General features: G+C 37.6%; 1 protein-coding gene across 1 annotated transcript; it reads left to right on the top strand.

The window, feature by feature from the left end:
* The first annotated feature begins 2990 nt into the window (after positions 1-2990).
* On the top strand, positions 2991-15380 carry LOC130713637 (transportin MOS14). The gene is made up of 27 exons (XM_057563417.1): positions 2991-3339; positions 3654-3731; positions 3846-3908; positions 4073-4120; positions 4235-4381; positions 4640-4771; positions 4887-4927; positions 5297-5388; positions 5984-6111; positions 6522-6597; positions 6762-6882; positions 6975-7074; positions 7411-7492; positions 8941-9023; positions 9321-9440; positions 10722-10773; positions 10917-11072; positions 11643-11766; positions 11864-11945; positions 12033-12121; positions 12243-12317; positions 12439-12493; positions 12857-12976; positions 13759-13851; positions 13936-14081; positions 14456-14633; positions 14743-15380. The coding sequence occupies exons 1-27, from the start codon at positions 3217-3219 to the stop codon at positions 15019-15021; spliced, it is 2883 nt and encodes a 960-aa protein (XP_057419400.1). The 5' UTR covers positions 2991-3216; the 3' UTR covers positions 15022-15380.
* The last annotated feature ends 1430 nt before the right edge of the window (positions 15381-16810 follow it).

Here is a 16810-nt window from a genome sequence, read left to right as displayed (position 1 = left end):
TCTTGGAGCGTTGTAGAAGTCGGTAACCATGTATCATGAGTCTGCCGATATTGCTCAACCAACCGCGAAAATTATGTGTGTGTGAGCCAAGCCGCCAAGAAGCGGAAGGAACGTTGCGAAGTATCGATTGCATCCGAACCCAACTGCATGAGAAGCGGCTTATGATCTGATTTTAACCTAGGGAGATGAAATATAGAGGCCTCCGGGAAGGACAAAAACCACCGATCGTTTAAGATAGGTATTAAAATCTCTCATAACCACCCAGGGCTCACAAATATTTGACACAATACGGCGCAGAGAAAATTTCTAATGGAAAAATTTGGACTTCCGTAAGTAAAAGAAATCAGGCAGCTAGGAGAACCATCTGTGGGGATAACACGCAGATGAACCAGCTGGTGGTGGGAACACAAGACATCAATTGATCCCCACTGCTTGGACCACATAACCCAGATGTCGTCGGAAAAATCCTCTGCCTCTACCACAAAAGAACCATCAAAACCCATTGTCTTCATGATGACAGAAAGTTTTGTCACTTTAACCCTAGGCTCAAAGATAGCCACACAAGAAATCTTATGTCTCAAAACAACATCCTTAAGGAGTAGAGGGACACCCTTAGATGCAACACCCTTTATGTTCCAACTCATTATGTTGTAAAACATAAATAACAGTTTAATTCAGGGGAAGGAAGAACTCTAACAGCTTATGTGGCCTCTAGGAGACAGGCTCATTTCGCGCTCCCTTGAAGGTCCGTCAGGTTTTCCTCCAGGAGCTTTCTTGCCTTGGGTATTCTTACTGAGGCTTCCTTCAATATCATTGAATAGTACATCACGTTGAGGAAGACGAGCATTATTTTTTGTTTTCCTCAAAGAAACGGGTCCCACCTTCCTCTGCTGAGTTGGCGGTGTAAAGTTATTTCTTGAGATAACGTCAATCTTCGTTTTGATTAGGGTCTCAATAATATAAGAGTTTCCCTGGTTTCGAACCGCGACGTTGGATTGGGGAGCAATAACTGACTCTTGGACAGTATTAATGGGCTCGCAATCATTGGATTCAACGTCTGGAATGATTGCATTACTTTCCGCACTTTCCAAACGAGTGCTAATGATGAGCTCATGATTGGACTGCATTGACTCAGTGGGCCCCTCTTGGGTGCATTAATTCCCTCATCATTGGCAGGGATATTTCGTTGTTGCAATTTCGGTGCTAAATTAGGAAGTTGCGCAATAATCTCGGGGGAAACAACTCCATGATTGGAAATTCCACCAATCCCGTCAACTTCCATATTCTCTAGGACTGAAAACGTAGAACCTCCTACTTTGCTGCCAATAGCCCTAGGAGGACCCCTCGCCGCTGGAGTTCGCCTAGCATTGGTGCGCGAACCACGTTTTACTATCATCCATGGACCGAAATCGACACCCAGTGGTTCATCACCGGGAATGACCTCCCTGTTCAAACCTGAAGTAGTGAAGTATCCTTCCTTCCTTTGCCACCTTGAGTCTGAAGGCAAGACTCTTTCTTGTGCCCAAACTTGTCGCACTCAAAACGAATGAGGTTCAAGCCCTCATATTCAATTTTGAAATCCTCTTCTTCAAACACAAACTTGGAGACTAGTGTCTTCTGGATATCCACTTCGACACATATCCTAGCAAAGTGAGCTCATTCAGTGGTTGCCCCGGGCTGACCTTTACCAGTCAGCGTCTTCCAAGTATGGTCATCAACTTTCACGAACCTGCTCACGTTCTTAGCAAACTCGTAAAGTACTTCCTGATCATAGCACACCACAAGGAACCCATGGTTCCGAAACCAAACCACCACTCTAGTCAATTCCCCTTTCGCATGGATGAACATGGGTCTCCATTGTTGAATCACAAAATAGTGGCCCATAATCACCCAGGGGCCCCCTGAGAAGACATGAGCATAATTCACTATGTTTGTGAATCTGACGAAGAAGAAGTCGAAGTCCAAATCAATCACCTCCATCTCCCCCAGAGGGTTGCCATAGCTTATTCAGACGATCCTTCAGCAAACCAAGTCCAATACGCTTACCCAGGAGCTTGATGATGATTGAGTTATGTCAGGGCTTACGCAATTCCTTCCGCTTTTCTTTTGAGAGTTTGATCACCGGGCACAAAGGGTTACCAAGGCTCTCAAGATGGATGTCATCATCTCCTTCTGTGCCAGTGTCATCCGAGTCAGACATGAAGCCCTCCTTAGGGATTTCTTCTTCGTCTTGCTCCTCACCCCCGTTAATGCTCAAACACGCATCTCTGTTGCTGTCTCCAAAGGCTTGCCCTGCGTCCCCCCTCCTTTGTCCTCCTCCAGTTGTGCACCAGAGCCGCCCATGACACGCAACGATGAAGAAGAATTCTAGAGAGAGAGCGAGATAATTCTAGAGAGAGAGAGCAAATAACAACTCCTATATATTCAATCCAATTCAAACTGCTATATATTGAACCAGGTCGAATTTGAATTTACTGATAAATTCATTCAATAATAAAATAATAAACCGATAAGAGTGAATTAGATGATTTTTCTCTTCAAAATTCATTCAATCCAATATACGAACACTTCTATTTTTATGTTATTTTATTTTATTTTAACCACATGTTTAATCATAATCAAGCTGTCAACCCTAATAAAAATACAAACACTACAATAAGTCATGAAATCTCTCTCATAAACCCTTGAACAACACCGATTCTCTCTTACTCATGTTTTTTTTTTTTTTGTTACTAGAGGAAATTACACTTACTCATGTTCCAACTTGAAGCAATGTGAAAAGACAATTAAAACAAAAACAACTGCAGTTCAGGCGTCCTCGTCCAACGAGGACACACACACTCACACACCCAGACGGTCTGGAAAACTGGGTCCCACCCACTTCTCGAACCTGAAGCATGACCTCCACGTGTCCAGATCAAACGCACTACCCTTTGCTGAAACCGCAAGACACAATAAAGTTGACCAAACGTCAACTCATCAAACGGCTGAAAAACGATCGATCGCCATCATCATCCTCTTCCTCACCGGGCGCCAAAAACCCCTTTCGTCGCTTTATCAACAAACCTGACTCATTTCAAACCACGACGACGACGAAGCACTCACTCACCAAATTCCAAAATCCAAAACAGATAGAGATAAACCAGAGCTCAGAGAGAAAGAGAAAGAGAAAGAGAGATTCAGCTTTGGTTTCCGCGATTCGATTTCGATTTGACCATGGAGCTTCAGAATACTGTGAAAGAAGCCCTAAATGCACTGTACCATCACCCTGATGATACCGTTCGCATGCAAGCCGATCGCTACCTCCAGGAATTCCAGCGAACTTTGGATGCGTGGCAGGTGCTTTCTTCAATCCAATCTCTGCTTTCTCAATTCGTTCTTATCTCTTTCCCTTCACGCCGATTCGATGATTCTTCTGCTTTATTTCGAGATGCTCAATTTGATTTCATCGTTTTTTTTTTTTGCTGATTCTGGAGCTTTGAACTTTGCTGCAAGTTAGCTAGTTGTGTGTTACGGAACCGTTTCTATTTCCGTGGCAATTTTTGTGGGTTTTGATGAGATGCTTAGGGCTTTTGTTTTTGCTTTTTGAACTGTGACCTTGGTAATTCAGTGCTGAGGCGCAATTTTGAACGTGCTTTGGTTGATTTCTGTAGGTGGCTGATAATTTGCTTCATGATCCCAGTAGCAATCTGGAAACCTTGATATTTTGCTCGCAGACTTTACGAAGCAAGGTAAGCTCTGAAGTTGTTAATGCTTAAGAATGTTGAATGTTGATTTCTGACTGCGAAATTCTTACCTAGAAGGGTTCTTTTTCTTAGTTTTTGAGTTGTTTATGTATGAGTTAGGTTCAACGGGACTTTGAGGAACTACCTGCGACAGCATTCCGGCCTTTGCGCGACTCATTAAATGTGAGTGAGTAGATCTATGTATGTAATTTTAGGGTTTTCATTTGGGATGTAATGTGTAAGTTTAATTCATCGTTAAAATGGATTACTGATATGCTCCTGTCTTTCTCATCAGCCACCACCCATGATCATTTAAATCTTTACCTTCATGTTTGTTTTGAACGCAGAACTTGCTGAAAAAGTTTCATAAGGGTCCTCCAAAAGTCAGAACTCAGGTGTCGTACAGAAGTTCCTTGCACCCTTGTATTTTCTTTGCAGTAGGCTTGTGGCTAGTTTCGTGGAAGTTTAATGTAATGAGATTTATTGTTCAAAATTTTCTGCATGTGTAGATTAGCATTGCAGTGGCTGCATTGGCTGTCCACGTGCCTGCAGAAGACTGGGGGGATGGTGGTATAGTGAAATGGCTTAGGGATGAGATGGATTCCCATCCTGAATATATACCGGGATTCTTGGAGCTACTTACAGTTTTACCGGAGGTATAGTTGCTGATACGCGGAAAACACGCATTACCTTTTTCCATATTAATTACGCAAACGTCTAAATTTCAAGTCACTAAATTCCAAGCTGCTATCATTTACAAAGATGCTGGCTTGTCGGATAGTCGTTTAACGTCATCCGACTCATTTATTCTTCTATTAATGATTGTTAAAAATATTTCAATTTTAGTAAGTTTGTTAGCAATTTGTTTGTTTGTGTTACGTATTATATTTTACTTATTTTGACTTTATAACCAGGAAGTATTAAACTATAAGATAGCAGCTCGTCCAGAAAGGCGCCGTCAATTTGAAAAAGAGCTTACTTCTCAATTGGAGGTTGCTCTTAATATCTTGACAGCTTGTTTGGCTATTTCTGAGCTTAAGGAGCAGGTGAGCAGTTACTGTTGTTTTTCTATTTACTGTCAATTATGTGCTGTTTTTGAGATATTTGAACTCAGGTTTATTGATATGGTCTTATGGTGATGCTTCCATGTTAACATGTCAGGTTCTTGAGGCATTTGCTTCGTGGCTTCGCCTAAAGCATGGGTACATATTTTTTTTCTTTGTTTTGGCCTGTAACTAAATTTAATTTATAAAATAGTGCATTTTTAGATTATTCTTCATCAAGATTATTTTTTAACAAGTGTTTGGGCATCATACTCAATTTAAAGCAATTCACATGCTAGGTGATGGGTTTCAGTACAGCATTTGTAATAATAGATGAAGAGGCTTAAGGATTTTGTAGCTTTTCATTACAACTTAATGAGGTTTAGATAGGTTACTTAAGTTAAATATTATCTTTTATAAAACTGATATTTTGGGCTGCTTTTCTCTCAATCTTTTAATTGGGAAATGGGGTGGGGTGAAATCATTTTATTCTATCAGCTTTAAATGATTTTTTTTCCGTTTTTTCAGGATTCCCGGATCTGTTCTTAGTTCTCATCCATTAGTCTTGACAGCACTGTCAAGCTTAAATTCTGATTTACTGTCAGAGGCTTCTGTAAATGGTAGGAAACTGGGAAAATATTCATATCAGTTTTTTCTAATATCTGTATGCTGTTTAAATTGAAATGGATATTGTATCCAGGTATTATGTGGGAGGATATTGTATGATTATATTTGGATAAAAAGCTGCTGTTGTTCTTCATGTTCATTCTCATAGGATTCTATCTTTTATTATGCTGTTTTGACTATTTAGTTCCTCTTAGAATTTGGGGTAGACCTAACTTTACCCCAAAAGCTAGCTTAGAGAGGTGAGGATTGCCTACCCTTTTTAAGGATATGTGATTAACCTGTATAATGTACCAACAAATGTCTTTTTTTTTTGGAAGTATAAGTATAACTTTGTACTGGGCTGACTTCCTAATTAAAGTCCCATCTCTCCCGCTTCCTTACTTCAGCAGCAGCAGTAGCTGTGTTTCCTTTTCTTATTTTCATGAATGTTGTTATTTCTAAGTATTGAAGCTGCCTTCAGTTTCCATATTTGTTAGTATTAGAATGTAATTTTATCACTTGGGATTCAATCTTGGGGTTGCTTTCTCCGTATCTTTAATTTGACAATGTGAGTTTCTTTTAATTTTTTGTTTTGCACCCTCTATGCAGTGATTTTGGAGTTGATACACTACACTGCTGTGGCAAACATAGATGGTGTTTCTGCAAATATGCCCTTGATTCAAGTCATTGTACCTCAAGTTATGAATCTGAAAGCACAGCTTAGTGATTCTACAAAGGTAAACACTTCTGAGTTCCAAATCTGCTGCTGAGGCAGGAGGGATTGTCTATTTGATTAGAACAGTACTCCAAGTCTTTGTGACTGTGTGTTTGGGTACTGTGCATTACTGGTGTTCGTGTGACCACTGACACCTATTCGATATAACTTGTCTGTCCATCACTGATTCTGTGAGCTTTCTGAGAAAAAAAACATCATATAATATTAAGCCTAAATTTTCTTCTGCAAATTCTTTGAGGAATTCAGTTCTTATTTGTATGTGAAGTTGTGAACGGACTATGTTTTTCTATCCCATTTTGTGTGGTCATAATGATCTTATCTGATAGTGACACTCTTTGTTCAAGCAAATTTGTATGCTTTACTTCTTACTCATAGCTCCACTGTGCTCATGATCCTTTTATCTGCCTTTAGGATGAGGAAGATGTGAAGGCGATTGCTAGGTTATTTGCGGATATGGGTGATTCTTATGTGGAACTAATCGCTACTGGTATGTGCACATAGATCTAATCTTTATCAGTTTCTCCTGGACCTGAGAATCAGAAGTGCTTTCTTGTTCATTGTTTGAATGGCTTTGAAGCTCTGGCAAGTTGGTCACTGATCTTATTGGTATTGATCCTATTTGATCTAAATTATGATAAATTAACTTTTCAGGTTCAGATGAATCAATGTTAATCGTGCAGGCCTTGTTGGAAGTTGCTTCACATCCTGAATATGATATTGCTTCAATGACTTTCAACTTTTGGCATAGTCTTCAGTTGAACTTGACTAAAAAGTAACGTTTCTCCTCTTTAAAGTAATGTCTTTTTGGCAATTGAATCAATCAGATTGTAAAAATGATTATTGCATAATGCCATAATCTGACAGGGAGTCCTATATCTCATATGGTACTGAAGCATGCATTGAAGCTGAGAGAAATAGGAGGCTGCAGGTTTTTCGTCCTGCTTATGAGTCGCTTGTCTCACTGGTGAGTGTTCCTGGTTGGAAATTGAATTGAAATTTTCATCTGAAGCCATTGAACCCCCTGAATAGTTCATCGGTGGAAGTCATCATGTCATTGTGCTACTGTAGAATCTATTTTGTTATTATCTGTATCTAAATAAAAATAACACCCACTCTTCTTTTAGTTATTTATAATATGATTCTCAACATTGTTGTAGCATTGTAAGAGATAATATTTTTCCTGCATCATCAGTTCACCTACATAGTACTCTTTTTTTACTCTTCTTTATTTCCAGTTATGACCAGATTGTGTAATTGTTACTAATTTTGTTAAAAAAATATTTTGATGGATGTTTTACAGGTTAGCTATCGGGTTCAATATCCTGAAGATTATCAAGACCTTTCATATGAGGATCTTAAGGAATTTAAGCAGACTAAATATGGTAATGGGTTAGTGTAACGGGCTAATGGTGTTGCAATGCATATGTTGGTTTACCTCTGTTATTTCTTGTTATTATACACTGGATTGATTCTACTAAGGGGTACATGTATTGTCCTAAACAACACTATTTTAGGATGGAATATTTCATTCTGTCCTTTTTTCTTCCATACATATCACAATGAGAACAGAACAATAGAAAACAGAAACAAAATGACAGGAATTAGAGAATAGATTCAACAGAACAGGACAGAATAGAATAAGAGAGAAAGTAATAAGGAGAAAAGGGATAGACAGAGTGAGAAAAAGGATTTGAATGACACAGAAGAAAGAGAGATTGACAAAGGAAAAGAAAGTCAGTTGTTAGCTCATCTGTAAAGGGAGATACTCGGGAAAGGGAGATCACTGGAGCAGGGGGTCGCTGGAGATGGAAGACGAGAGGTGAGATGGTAGGCTAAGTGAAAATAGCAATGAGTATGAGGGGCTGGTTTGACAGTTGAGGCACAACTGTTTCTCTGTTAGGGTTTTGTGGGTCATGGGCTACCGGGTAGAAAAGGGCTTGGTCTATTGTATCCATCTCTTTTTTCTTTTCGTTTTTCATATGTTGCCATTTCCAATGAACTGCCATTGCCCTCTATTAAAAAATCACCACACCATCATGACCTTCATTTGGCATGTTGCTAAAATTCTGCCTTTGGTGCCATTTGACAACACTTTTGACTTTTGACATCAATTTGGTCCTACATTGATACTTATTTCACGCCAAGAATGGCCATATTGATGCCCAAAATCTTTGGAGGACCAACCTGATCTCCCATGTATCTTTGGAGGAAAGATTTCCTCGGTAATGTGTGTCCTTTTTTAATTCTTTTTGGAGGGCATCTTATCCCCTGTATTTGTTTCCTTTCTCTTTAAATAGTCTTTAATTCAGAAAAATAAGAGGTTTGCCATATTAGGTAACAGATAGAGAATTCCTTTCGGTGTGATTTTCATGTGCATGTGATATTGGCTTTCTCATCTGTGGGAAATTTTGAGCAATCACACCTATAACTAAACAATTTTAGTCACTGAAGTCTGAAACATGAAGTTAGTTTTGAGATAACTTCACTGGTCAATTCAAGTGATGTTAGGACTTAGGACTTAGCAGATGCTCATTGCATCTGTTTGCCACATTCTATTACTTACCATTAAGCTTTGTTGCTCAGTCTCTTTAAATATTGGAACTACCAATGATCTTATTTGTATGAGGAGCTCAGTCTCTTTAAATATTGGAACTACCAATGATCTTATTTGTATGAGGAGGTTCTGGGGCCTTCTTTCACTCCCATTCCTGAATTACTATGTTTTACTTACAACTTCTTTCATGATTTGTACCTCTAAATCTCTATCATTTTCATTTAAACCAGAATTAGATGGTATTTCTAACTGGTCAACTGCATTTTGCTCTTTCAGCTGTTGCGGATGTATTAACGGATGCAGCATCAGTTCTTAGTGGTGATGCCACACTTAGAATTCTTTACATGAAACTTCTTGAGGTGTGTATTACATTTTAAGTGGTTTAATGGAAATATACTTACCCTATTACTAATTTGTGGCTCTTGACATGGTGGAAGGGGCTTATCTGTTCAATCTAATTTTAATGCACTAATTTCATTCTGAACTTCTTGGTCTCTATTGCTTCATCTTCCTGTGCATCAACCTAGATATTAGTATGTAGGTTGTGGATGTTGCCTGTAATATTTCCTCTAAAATGATATTGTTTTCCCTGAATACTGTCAATGTTAATTCCTGAACCACTTCATTGTTTCTGAGCGACCCTTTCCCCTATTTAGGCTGTATCTGGCCATGGTAATAGTGAACAAAAGGAATGGCGTCCAGCAGAGGCTGCTTTGTTCTGTATTCGGGCTATATCCAATTATGTTTCAGTTGTTGAAGCAGAAGTAATGCCTCAGGTATTGTTACATCTTTAAATCTGTAGGAAGAATTATATTGATCTTCCCAAAAGTATAGTCAAATAACTGAAATTTCCCCCTGATTTTTGAATTATAATTGACTCTTGCTTTTTAGTGCTGTTAGAAATATAATAAAAAAGTCATTCATGTGTCTTCACTGAATAGTTTAAGCTTTTGGGGTAGTTGATCCATGACCTGGTATCAGAGTCTCTGACCAAGTGATTCTTGAGTTTGATCCTTGTTGTCCCCATTATTCTATTAAAAAGTTTAATTTCAGCACATTGTAAGTCATAGGTGAGCCTGTGCATTGTCCAGATTTTAAGCTCAATGGTCTGTTGTATAAGGTGGCATGTTAAAAATATAATATAAAAACCATTAATGTATTTTCACCCAGGTTCATGACAAGTTCCACTTAACAAAATCCTGCATCATTGTGCTTCTAACTTTTGTCTTGCTATAGATGAAATTCTGTCAGCATTTAGGACATCTGTGGATATTTGGGCACACATTTAGAGCCAAAGAACCTGACATGTCATGTGGTTTGTGTTAAACTCCAACTGCAGATGAAAATTTGCATTACGAAAAAAGATGCAATGGTTTCTTTTTCTTTTTTTTCAAATTCTCCCTGTATCTTAATATTTTTATTAAATATATAAGAAAGCATTCTTGTCATATGACTCCGCCTTGTAGGAGATTGTAGTATCCATACTGTAAAATTGATGCCCTTTTACAATATTTTTTTAAATATTGTAGTAATCAGTAAGAGAGTGAGTTTTAGTATAAAAAACTTGGAGGATGGTTCTTGATATCTGACCATACCCTAGGAATATAATTTAATTTCCCCTTGTGTCTATATTTAATCTCTATCATTTAACTTAATGCATAGTAGGGCATTATGGCGTCTTGTAATCCATATAATCAACTCTACTTATTGAGAAAAGGCTTGGTTGTTGTTATGCATATTTAAACTTCACTATCTTTTTGATATACTGATAATTTGCCCGTTGTTTTACAAAATCAGTTTTTGAAATTTGAATAGGTATTTAGGTGGGCACTCATGTCTTATTACTTCATTTCCACTTCAACATAGCGCCAATGTGCTTTTTATCCTATGTACATTTGTTTGTTGTATGCAATTTAGGATCACTCTGATGTTTGATTTGTGTCGTAGTGTGTCTGTGAGTGGGTACACACAATGTCCCTACATGAATACGTGTTTTTACAAGCACATATATGGCGATCATTTTATATATGTATTTCTTTTGTTTCTTCTTCATACAGATCATGGCTTTACTTCCAAAGCTTCCTCACCAACCCCAACTACTTCAGACAGGTAATGGGTGTACTTTTGGTGAAGAAAAAGTCAAGTGATTTTCACCTTGTAATTTTATATACAGATAAGATGGTACTTTTTCGGTTTAAATTTATTTGGTACCTAATTTTTAAAATGCTTGTTATGTCCTGCCTTATTTTCAGTGTGTTTAACTATTGGAGCATATTCAAAATGGCTTGATTCTGCATCCTGTGGAGTGTCTATACTCCCTTCAGTGTTAGATATCCTAATGAATGGCATGGGTACATCTGAAGACTGCGCAGCTGCTGCCGCCTTGGCTTTTAGACACATCTGTGATGGTAAAGTTAACTCTTGTTTTAGTGTGTTTGTGCTCTTTCCATTTAGTGTTTACCCTTGGAATGTGTCAGTTCAGTGAGTTACACCAATATTCAGTGTGAACAACGTGAAGATGAGTGACTGCTGTGCACCCAAATTTATGTTAAATTAATTTTCTGATGCGATTATGAAGCTTAGCACTAAAGTTTTACCTGGTGAATTTGATTCGGTCATTTTCATAAACATTGGTAAAACCCCCGTGATTGTATGATAGGATGCAATTTGTTTAAGAAAGTTATACTTTTTCTTCAAGAAAGTATTGCAGGAATCTAATTATCCATAAAAAGTGATTTTTTTAATACTTTTTCTACAACTGCTTTTACCAAACAGTTTAAGCATAAACCACACTCAAGCAATAGGTACCGTAGCTTACTTAGTAACTGTCATAAGTTAGCTTTGTGGTAGTTATGAGTCAATCAGTTTTTCCCTAACAGAATATGTTTGTGGTAGTTAGTTACCACAGTAGTTTGCAGATTCTGCTAGTGCTACTGTAGAAGTTAACCATGACACAAATGATTTGGTTCTGATTTCAGACTGCCGGAAAAAGCTTTGTGGATGCTTAGAGGGTCTATTCCACATCTACAATAGGTCAGTTAATGGGGAAGATAGTTTCAAAGTTCCTGCTGAGGACTCGTTGCATCTGGTTGAAGCATTAAGGTATGTGGTTCCTTGGAATTTTTGGGGGTAGGATTATTTGCTAGTGATTCTATCATGAATGAAGAAGTTGATTTCATCATGATAAATTTCTATGCAGTATGGTTGTTACTGAGCTCCCTCCAGATGATGCTAAGAGAGCTCTTGAGGCATTATGCATACCAGTCATATCTCCTTTACAGGTTAGGGTCTACTGGCTGTCCACCGAGATTTTTTTTCTTATAATTTTTCTTTTTTGTCATTTTGCTTTTTAAATTTTGTTACATCAGGAAGCTATCAATCAAGGTCCAGAAGTCTTAAATAAAAGACCGTCTCGTCAGTTAACAATTCATATAGATCGATTTGCGTACATCTTTAGGTGCGTCCCATATTTTTTTATGTGTTCCATAATTTACATTCTGATGCCTACACACCCCAAAGGGGCCTTATCTTTTTTGTTTCAATCACAATCCTAAACATGTAACTGTATCCGCTTCTAGGTATGTAAATCATCCTCAAGTTGTGGCAGATGCTATTCAACGTCTCTGGCCAATTTTTAAAGCTATTTTTGATCTGTAAGTGGTCTCAAATTGCTTCTGACGTCTATCATTTATTCTTTTTTCTTTGTTTCGTTATTTTATTTTTATTTTTTGAAGCTTATTTGTCTGATATGTTATATAATGATATTGACACCAGTCGTGCTTGGGACATGAGAACAATGGAATCTCTCTGCCGAGCATGTAAATATGCAGTGAGTAATCTAGACCATTAACTCTGCTATATTTTCTGGATGTGAAGAAAAGAGTTAATAATGCCATGGGTTTGGGCACTCATCTTAAATTTCCTTATTTGTACAATTGTGTGGTTTCAATCCTGGCATATTATGTCTTTATCTGTGCCTTTTTTCCTTTGTTTGATAAGCTATCTTTTCAGTTGACTGTTTCTCAGTCATATGAATGATACCTTTTTTAAAATTCAATGTCAGTTCCCAGGTGGTTTTTTTCTCCTAAAGAGTCTGTACAAGCCCAACTCTGGTTCTATGCATTATCAACATTGAAAAGATTAGTTTGTATTATTGAATGCTATGTAGCAATACTCTATCGCATGTTTCTAGGTGAGAACTTCTGGAAGGTTCATGGGGCTCACAATTGGTGCCATGCTGGAAGAGATTCAGAGTCTATATAGGCAGCACCACCAGCCATGCTTTCTTTATCTTTCTAGTGAAGTTATAAAGGTATGAATATCTTACTATACCTTTTCTGTTGTCATTCCCAATAACCTTAGATTGCCAGTTATATATGGTTTTAGCTCAAGTGAAACATTTTTTTGTCATATTTTTATTGTTTAGTTTGTGTATATTGGAATAAGGAGGAAACATTCTATGCCTTGTTAGATTTGGTTAGTGCTCGTGTTTTCAAAGATATTGTCCTATGTTAGGGTTCTAAATTGGAGTCAGTGGGCCTGTTGTATTTGGGCCTAGGTTAGAGTTTATTTGTTTGCTTTTGTTATTTGCATTGGTATTAAGTTAGCTTTTATTCTTTGACTTGGGCCTATGTTGGGCCAGTGTCATTTACTTAGTAAGGTTAGTAGGATTAGTTTATTATAAATAGGAGTACTCTACTTAGGAGTTAGGATAGAGCGAATTGGGTATTAGAGTTTGTAAAGGGATTTTCCTTTGGAAGGGTTTCACCCTTGGAAAGAAGGTTATCCTTCTTGTTTAAATCCATTAGGGCTGTTTTTGTCTATCCTCTCTCTTCATCTTTTCTCTTGTTTATTTCAAATATTCGAGAAATACCAAAAATATTTCTATTGCTCTCCCTTTTGCATTGTTGTCCCTTCCTTTTTAGCATCTAAGCTTGATTCAGTACCTAGGGAGACTACTACTGTATAGTTCATTTGTTAGATTATGGATCTATCATCCCTTCACCGTTAGAGAATTCTTCCATTGCATGTTATGCTCAATAGACTACTAAACTAGGTTGCTGTAACTTTGGTGGTTGGTATCTTACATTTCAGATATTTGGTTCTGATCCATCTTGTGCTGACTACCTGAAGAGTTTGATTGAGGCACTATTCCAGCACACAACTCGTCTTCTCACAAATATTCAGGTGTGATTGAAGTGACATTGCTTCAGCACTTCCTTTTAGATCTATTATTAGTGTTTGAATGTTTAATCACATTTTTTCCTGCAGGAATTCACAGCCCGGCCTGATATAGCAGATGACTGTTTTCTGTTGGCTTCAAGGTGTATTCGCTACTGTCCTCAGCTATTTATTCCCTCATCTGTTTTTCCCTCATTAGTTGATTGCTCTATGATTGGGATCACAGTACAGCATAGGTATAATCTCTCTCTCCCTCTCTCTCTAACACACACACACACACACAAACACACACCCGTACACACAATGATGAAAGAATCCTCCTCCATTCTTCTAAAATGGTATTATGTGCATTCTTAGTCTTTTTTTTTTTCGTTATTGTTTATTTTTGAGATACTAGGAATCCTGTGGCAAGTTTTCGTGCTGCTGCTTGTCTCAGTTCCTCCCTGCCCGCATAATTGTTGGCAATTTACAATTTCTATTTCTGTTTTTTCTTATGGTTGAGTTTGAATTAGATTATTGAGAGTATATTAGCTTTGCCACATGTTCTTTGTACTGCGATGTATCTTTAGCGCTTTGAAGTATGGTTGTTTACCTTCTGCGAATTTTGCAGAGAGGCTTCCAATTCCATATTGCATTTCTTGGCTGATATTTTTGATCTTGGAAACTCAACTGTTGGGGAGCAATTTATACCCTACAGAGATAGTGTAATTATTCCTCGAGGTCCCAGCATTACCAGAATTTTGATTGCTTCATTAACTGGAGCACTTCCGAAATCTCGAGTTGATGTGGTAATTTCTCATGTCAATATAAACTGTCTCATTTTCTTATATATTAACAATATTCCGCTGGATGAGGTACAACTACATCTTAATTTGTATGCACCTGCACGTCTCTCAGGTAGCGTACACATTACTGTCATTAACTCGATCATATGGGATGCAAGCAGTGGAATGGGCAAAGAAATGTGTTGTTTTAATTCCATCAACAGCTGCCACAGACGTGGAACGATCAAGATTCTTAAAAGCACTTTCTGATGTGGCTTCTGGGGGTGATACTAATGGACTATCTGTTCCCATTGAAGAGCTTGCGGATGTCTGCCGGCGCAACAGAGCAGTTCAGGAAATAGTTCAAGAAGCTTTGAGACCACTGGAGCTGAATTTGGTGAGTGTATCATAGAGGATTGGTAAAAATGCCTTATTCTGGGAGGGCCATTTTGTTAAGGTCCTGAGTCTGCTGGTTAGGCTAGTTGGTTGTGTATTATATCTTATATTCAATTTTTTTTATCCATCATTCTCCAATTTTTTAGGAGAATTTGCCCCTCCATATTCTGCTGTGTTGGCCCTAAAATTGAATGGGGTGCTGTATCTTTTTATTGTGGGTTTGGTGAGTGGTGTCATTTATCCTGGTTGTCATTTTTGGGGGGGCGTAGGTTACAAGGTATACAATTGTAATTTAAGGAAAACAGGAAAAAAGCGGGGGGAAATAGAGTACAATGCTACAATTATTTTAGTTTTAAATGAATGTCGATTTTAGAATCTTTGCTGTTCATTTTAGATCATAAGATGGTTGAATTGACTTGGGTTTGGGTTCCATTTTTACCGATTTGTGATTGATAAGCTCTAATTGGATACTTGTGGCTCCAATATCAAATTTAAAATGGATTAATCATCCCGGATTAGACACTTGAAAAGTCGAAGACAAGAGAATAAAGTTAAATCATGATCGTATAAGGCTTCTAAGAGATTTTGCGAATTTCCCACTTGTGCTTTTATCCTATCCTTATGAGTTATGAGGTTTAGTGTACTTACCCCTATGTCAACACCTTTTTTTTTACCTTGACCAACACCTTGTTGGTGTCCATATATCATAACCAAATAAGTTATATCAATGACCAGCTCCATACTGCTTAATGCGTTTACTTCCGACTATTAACTGTATGATACTTTGGTTAGTAAAATACGGAATATACTTAGAAAGTAATTTAACATTATTTTAGATAAAGAGATTAATGAGTCTTCGTCTGCTTCGGCAAAATGATTTTAGCAAGGTAGTAATTGATTCTGTTTCAACTTGCACTGTTCATCTCTCGAATGCAAGATGTGCTAGCTCTCACTCTTGTGCCTCCTTGGTCAATCAGATTTAAAGCATTGGTGTGGATTTCTCCCAGGTTGAGTGGGAGCATCCGAGCATGTCTTCTGATAAGCTAATTCAGTTGCAGATTTATTCGCCAAATTTAGTTTTGATTTAGACGTCCCTTTGAAAGTTTTTAATGCTTCACCTAACTTGTGTTCTGCTCAATTTTTAGTTTTTGTTTTCTTGGACGCTTTAGCTCGCCCCAATCATAAAAGAAAAAGAAAAAGAGTGTACTTTACAAAATAAAATTCATAATATCAATTAGTTCAACAAATCAAAATAAATATTGTATTAAAGAAGTGTGCACTGTCAAATGTAAAATAAATTTTGCACATATATCTAATTGAATTTCGCTATATCATAAAACATATTTTTACTTTAATTAAGATTTAAAATGAAAGTAATTATTCTTCACATGCTATGATTTGTTTTACACCAGCAATGCATATACATTAAGCTCATAATGTTAAAGCTTTGGTACACAGCGTTAATGTTGTGTAAACAGTAAACACATCATTTTCACGTCCACTTTATGCATATAGGAAGAGCAAAGATAGAAATGAGTGATATATTTTATTTTGTACATGGGAAACAGAAACAAACAAAGAAAAGAGCAAAAACACAAACAAAACTATCCACACCCCACCAGATGAACAATCTCAGGAGGGGAGGGGAGGGGGGGGGGGGGTTAGCAAAGTAATAAAGTTCAATCTCAGACACATCCCCAATTTAGCTAGAGCATCTGCAGGCTTATTCCTCTCTCTAGTGTGATGAAGAATAGACACTTCCCAATCTTGGTGGAGCAAGCTTCTGGCCTCTGCTAAATAAGCTG

The sequence above is a fragment of the Lotus japonicus genome, chromosome 4, assembly GCF_012489685.1.
Source record: "Lotus japonicus ecotype B-129 chromosome 4, LjGifu_v1.2".
In the NCBI taxonomy this organism is placed as follows: domain Eukaryota; kingdom Viridiplantae; phylum Streptophyta; class Magnoliopsida; order Fabales; family Fabaceae; genus Lotus; species Lotus japonicus.
This window is presented reverse-complemented; position numbering and strand designations above follow the sequence as displayed.

Coding starts and splice junctions, on each gene's coding strand:
- LOC130713637 (XM_057563417.1), top strand. CDS start 3,217: ATGGAGCTTCAGAATACTGTGAAAGAAGCCCTAAATGCACTGTACCAT. Junction 4,382..4,639: donor TACTTACAGTTTTACCGGAG/GTATAGTTGCTG, acceptor CTTTATAACCAG/GAAGTATTAAACTATAAGAT. Junction 11,767..11,863: donor CATCTGGTTGAAGCATTAAG/GTATGTGGTTCC, acceptor ATTTCTATGCAG/TATGGTTGTTACTGAGCTCC.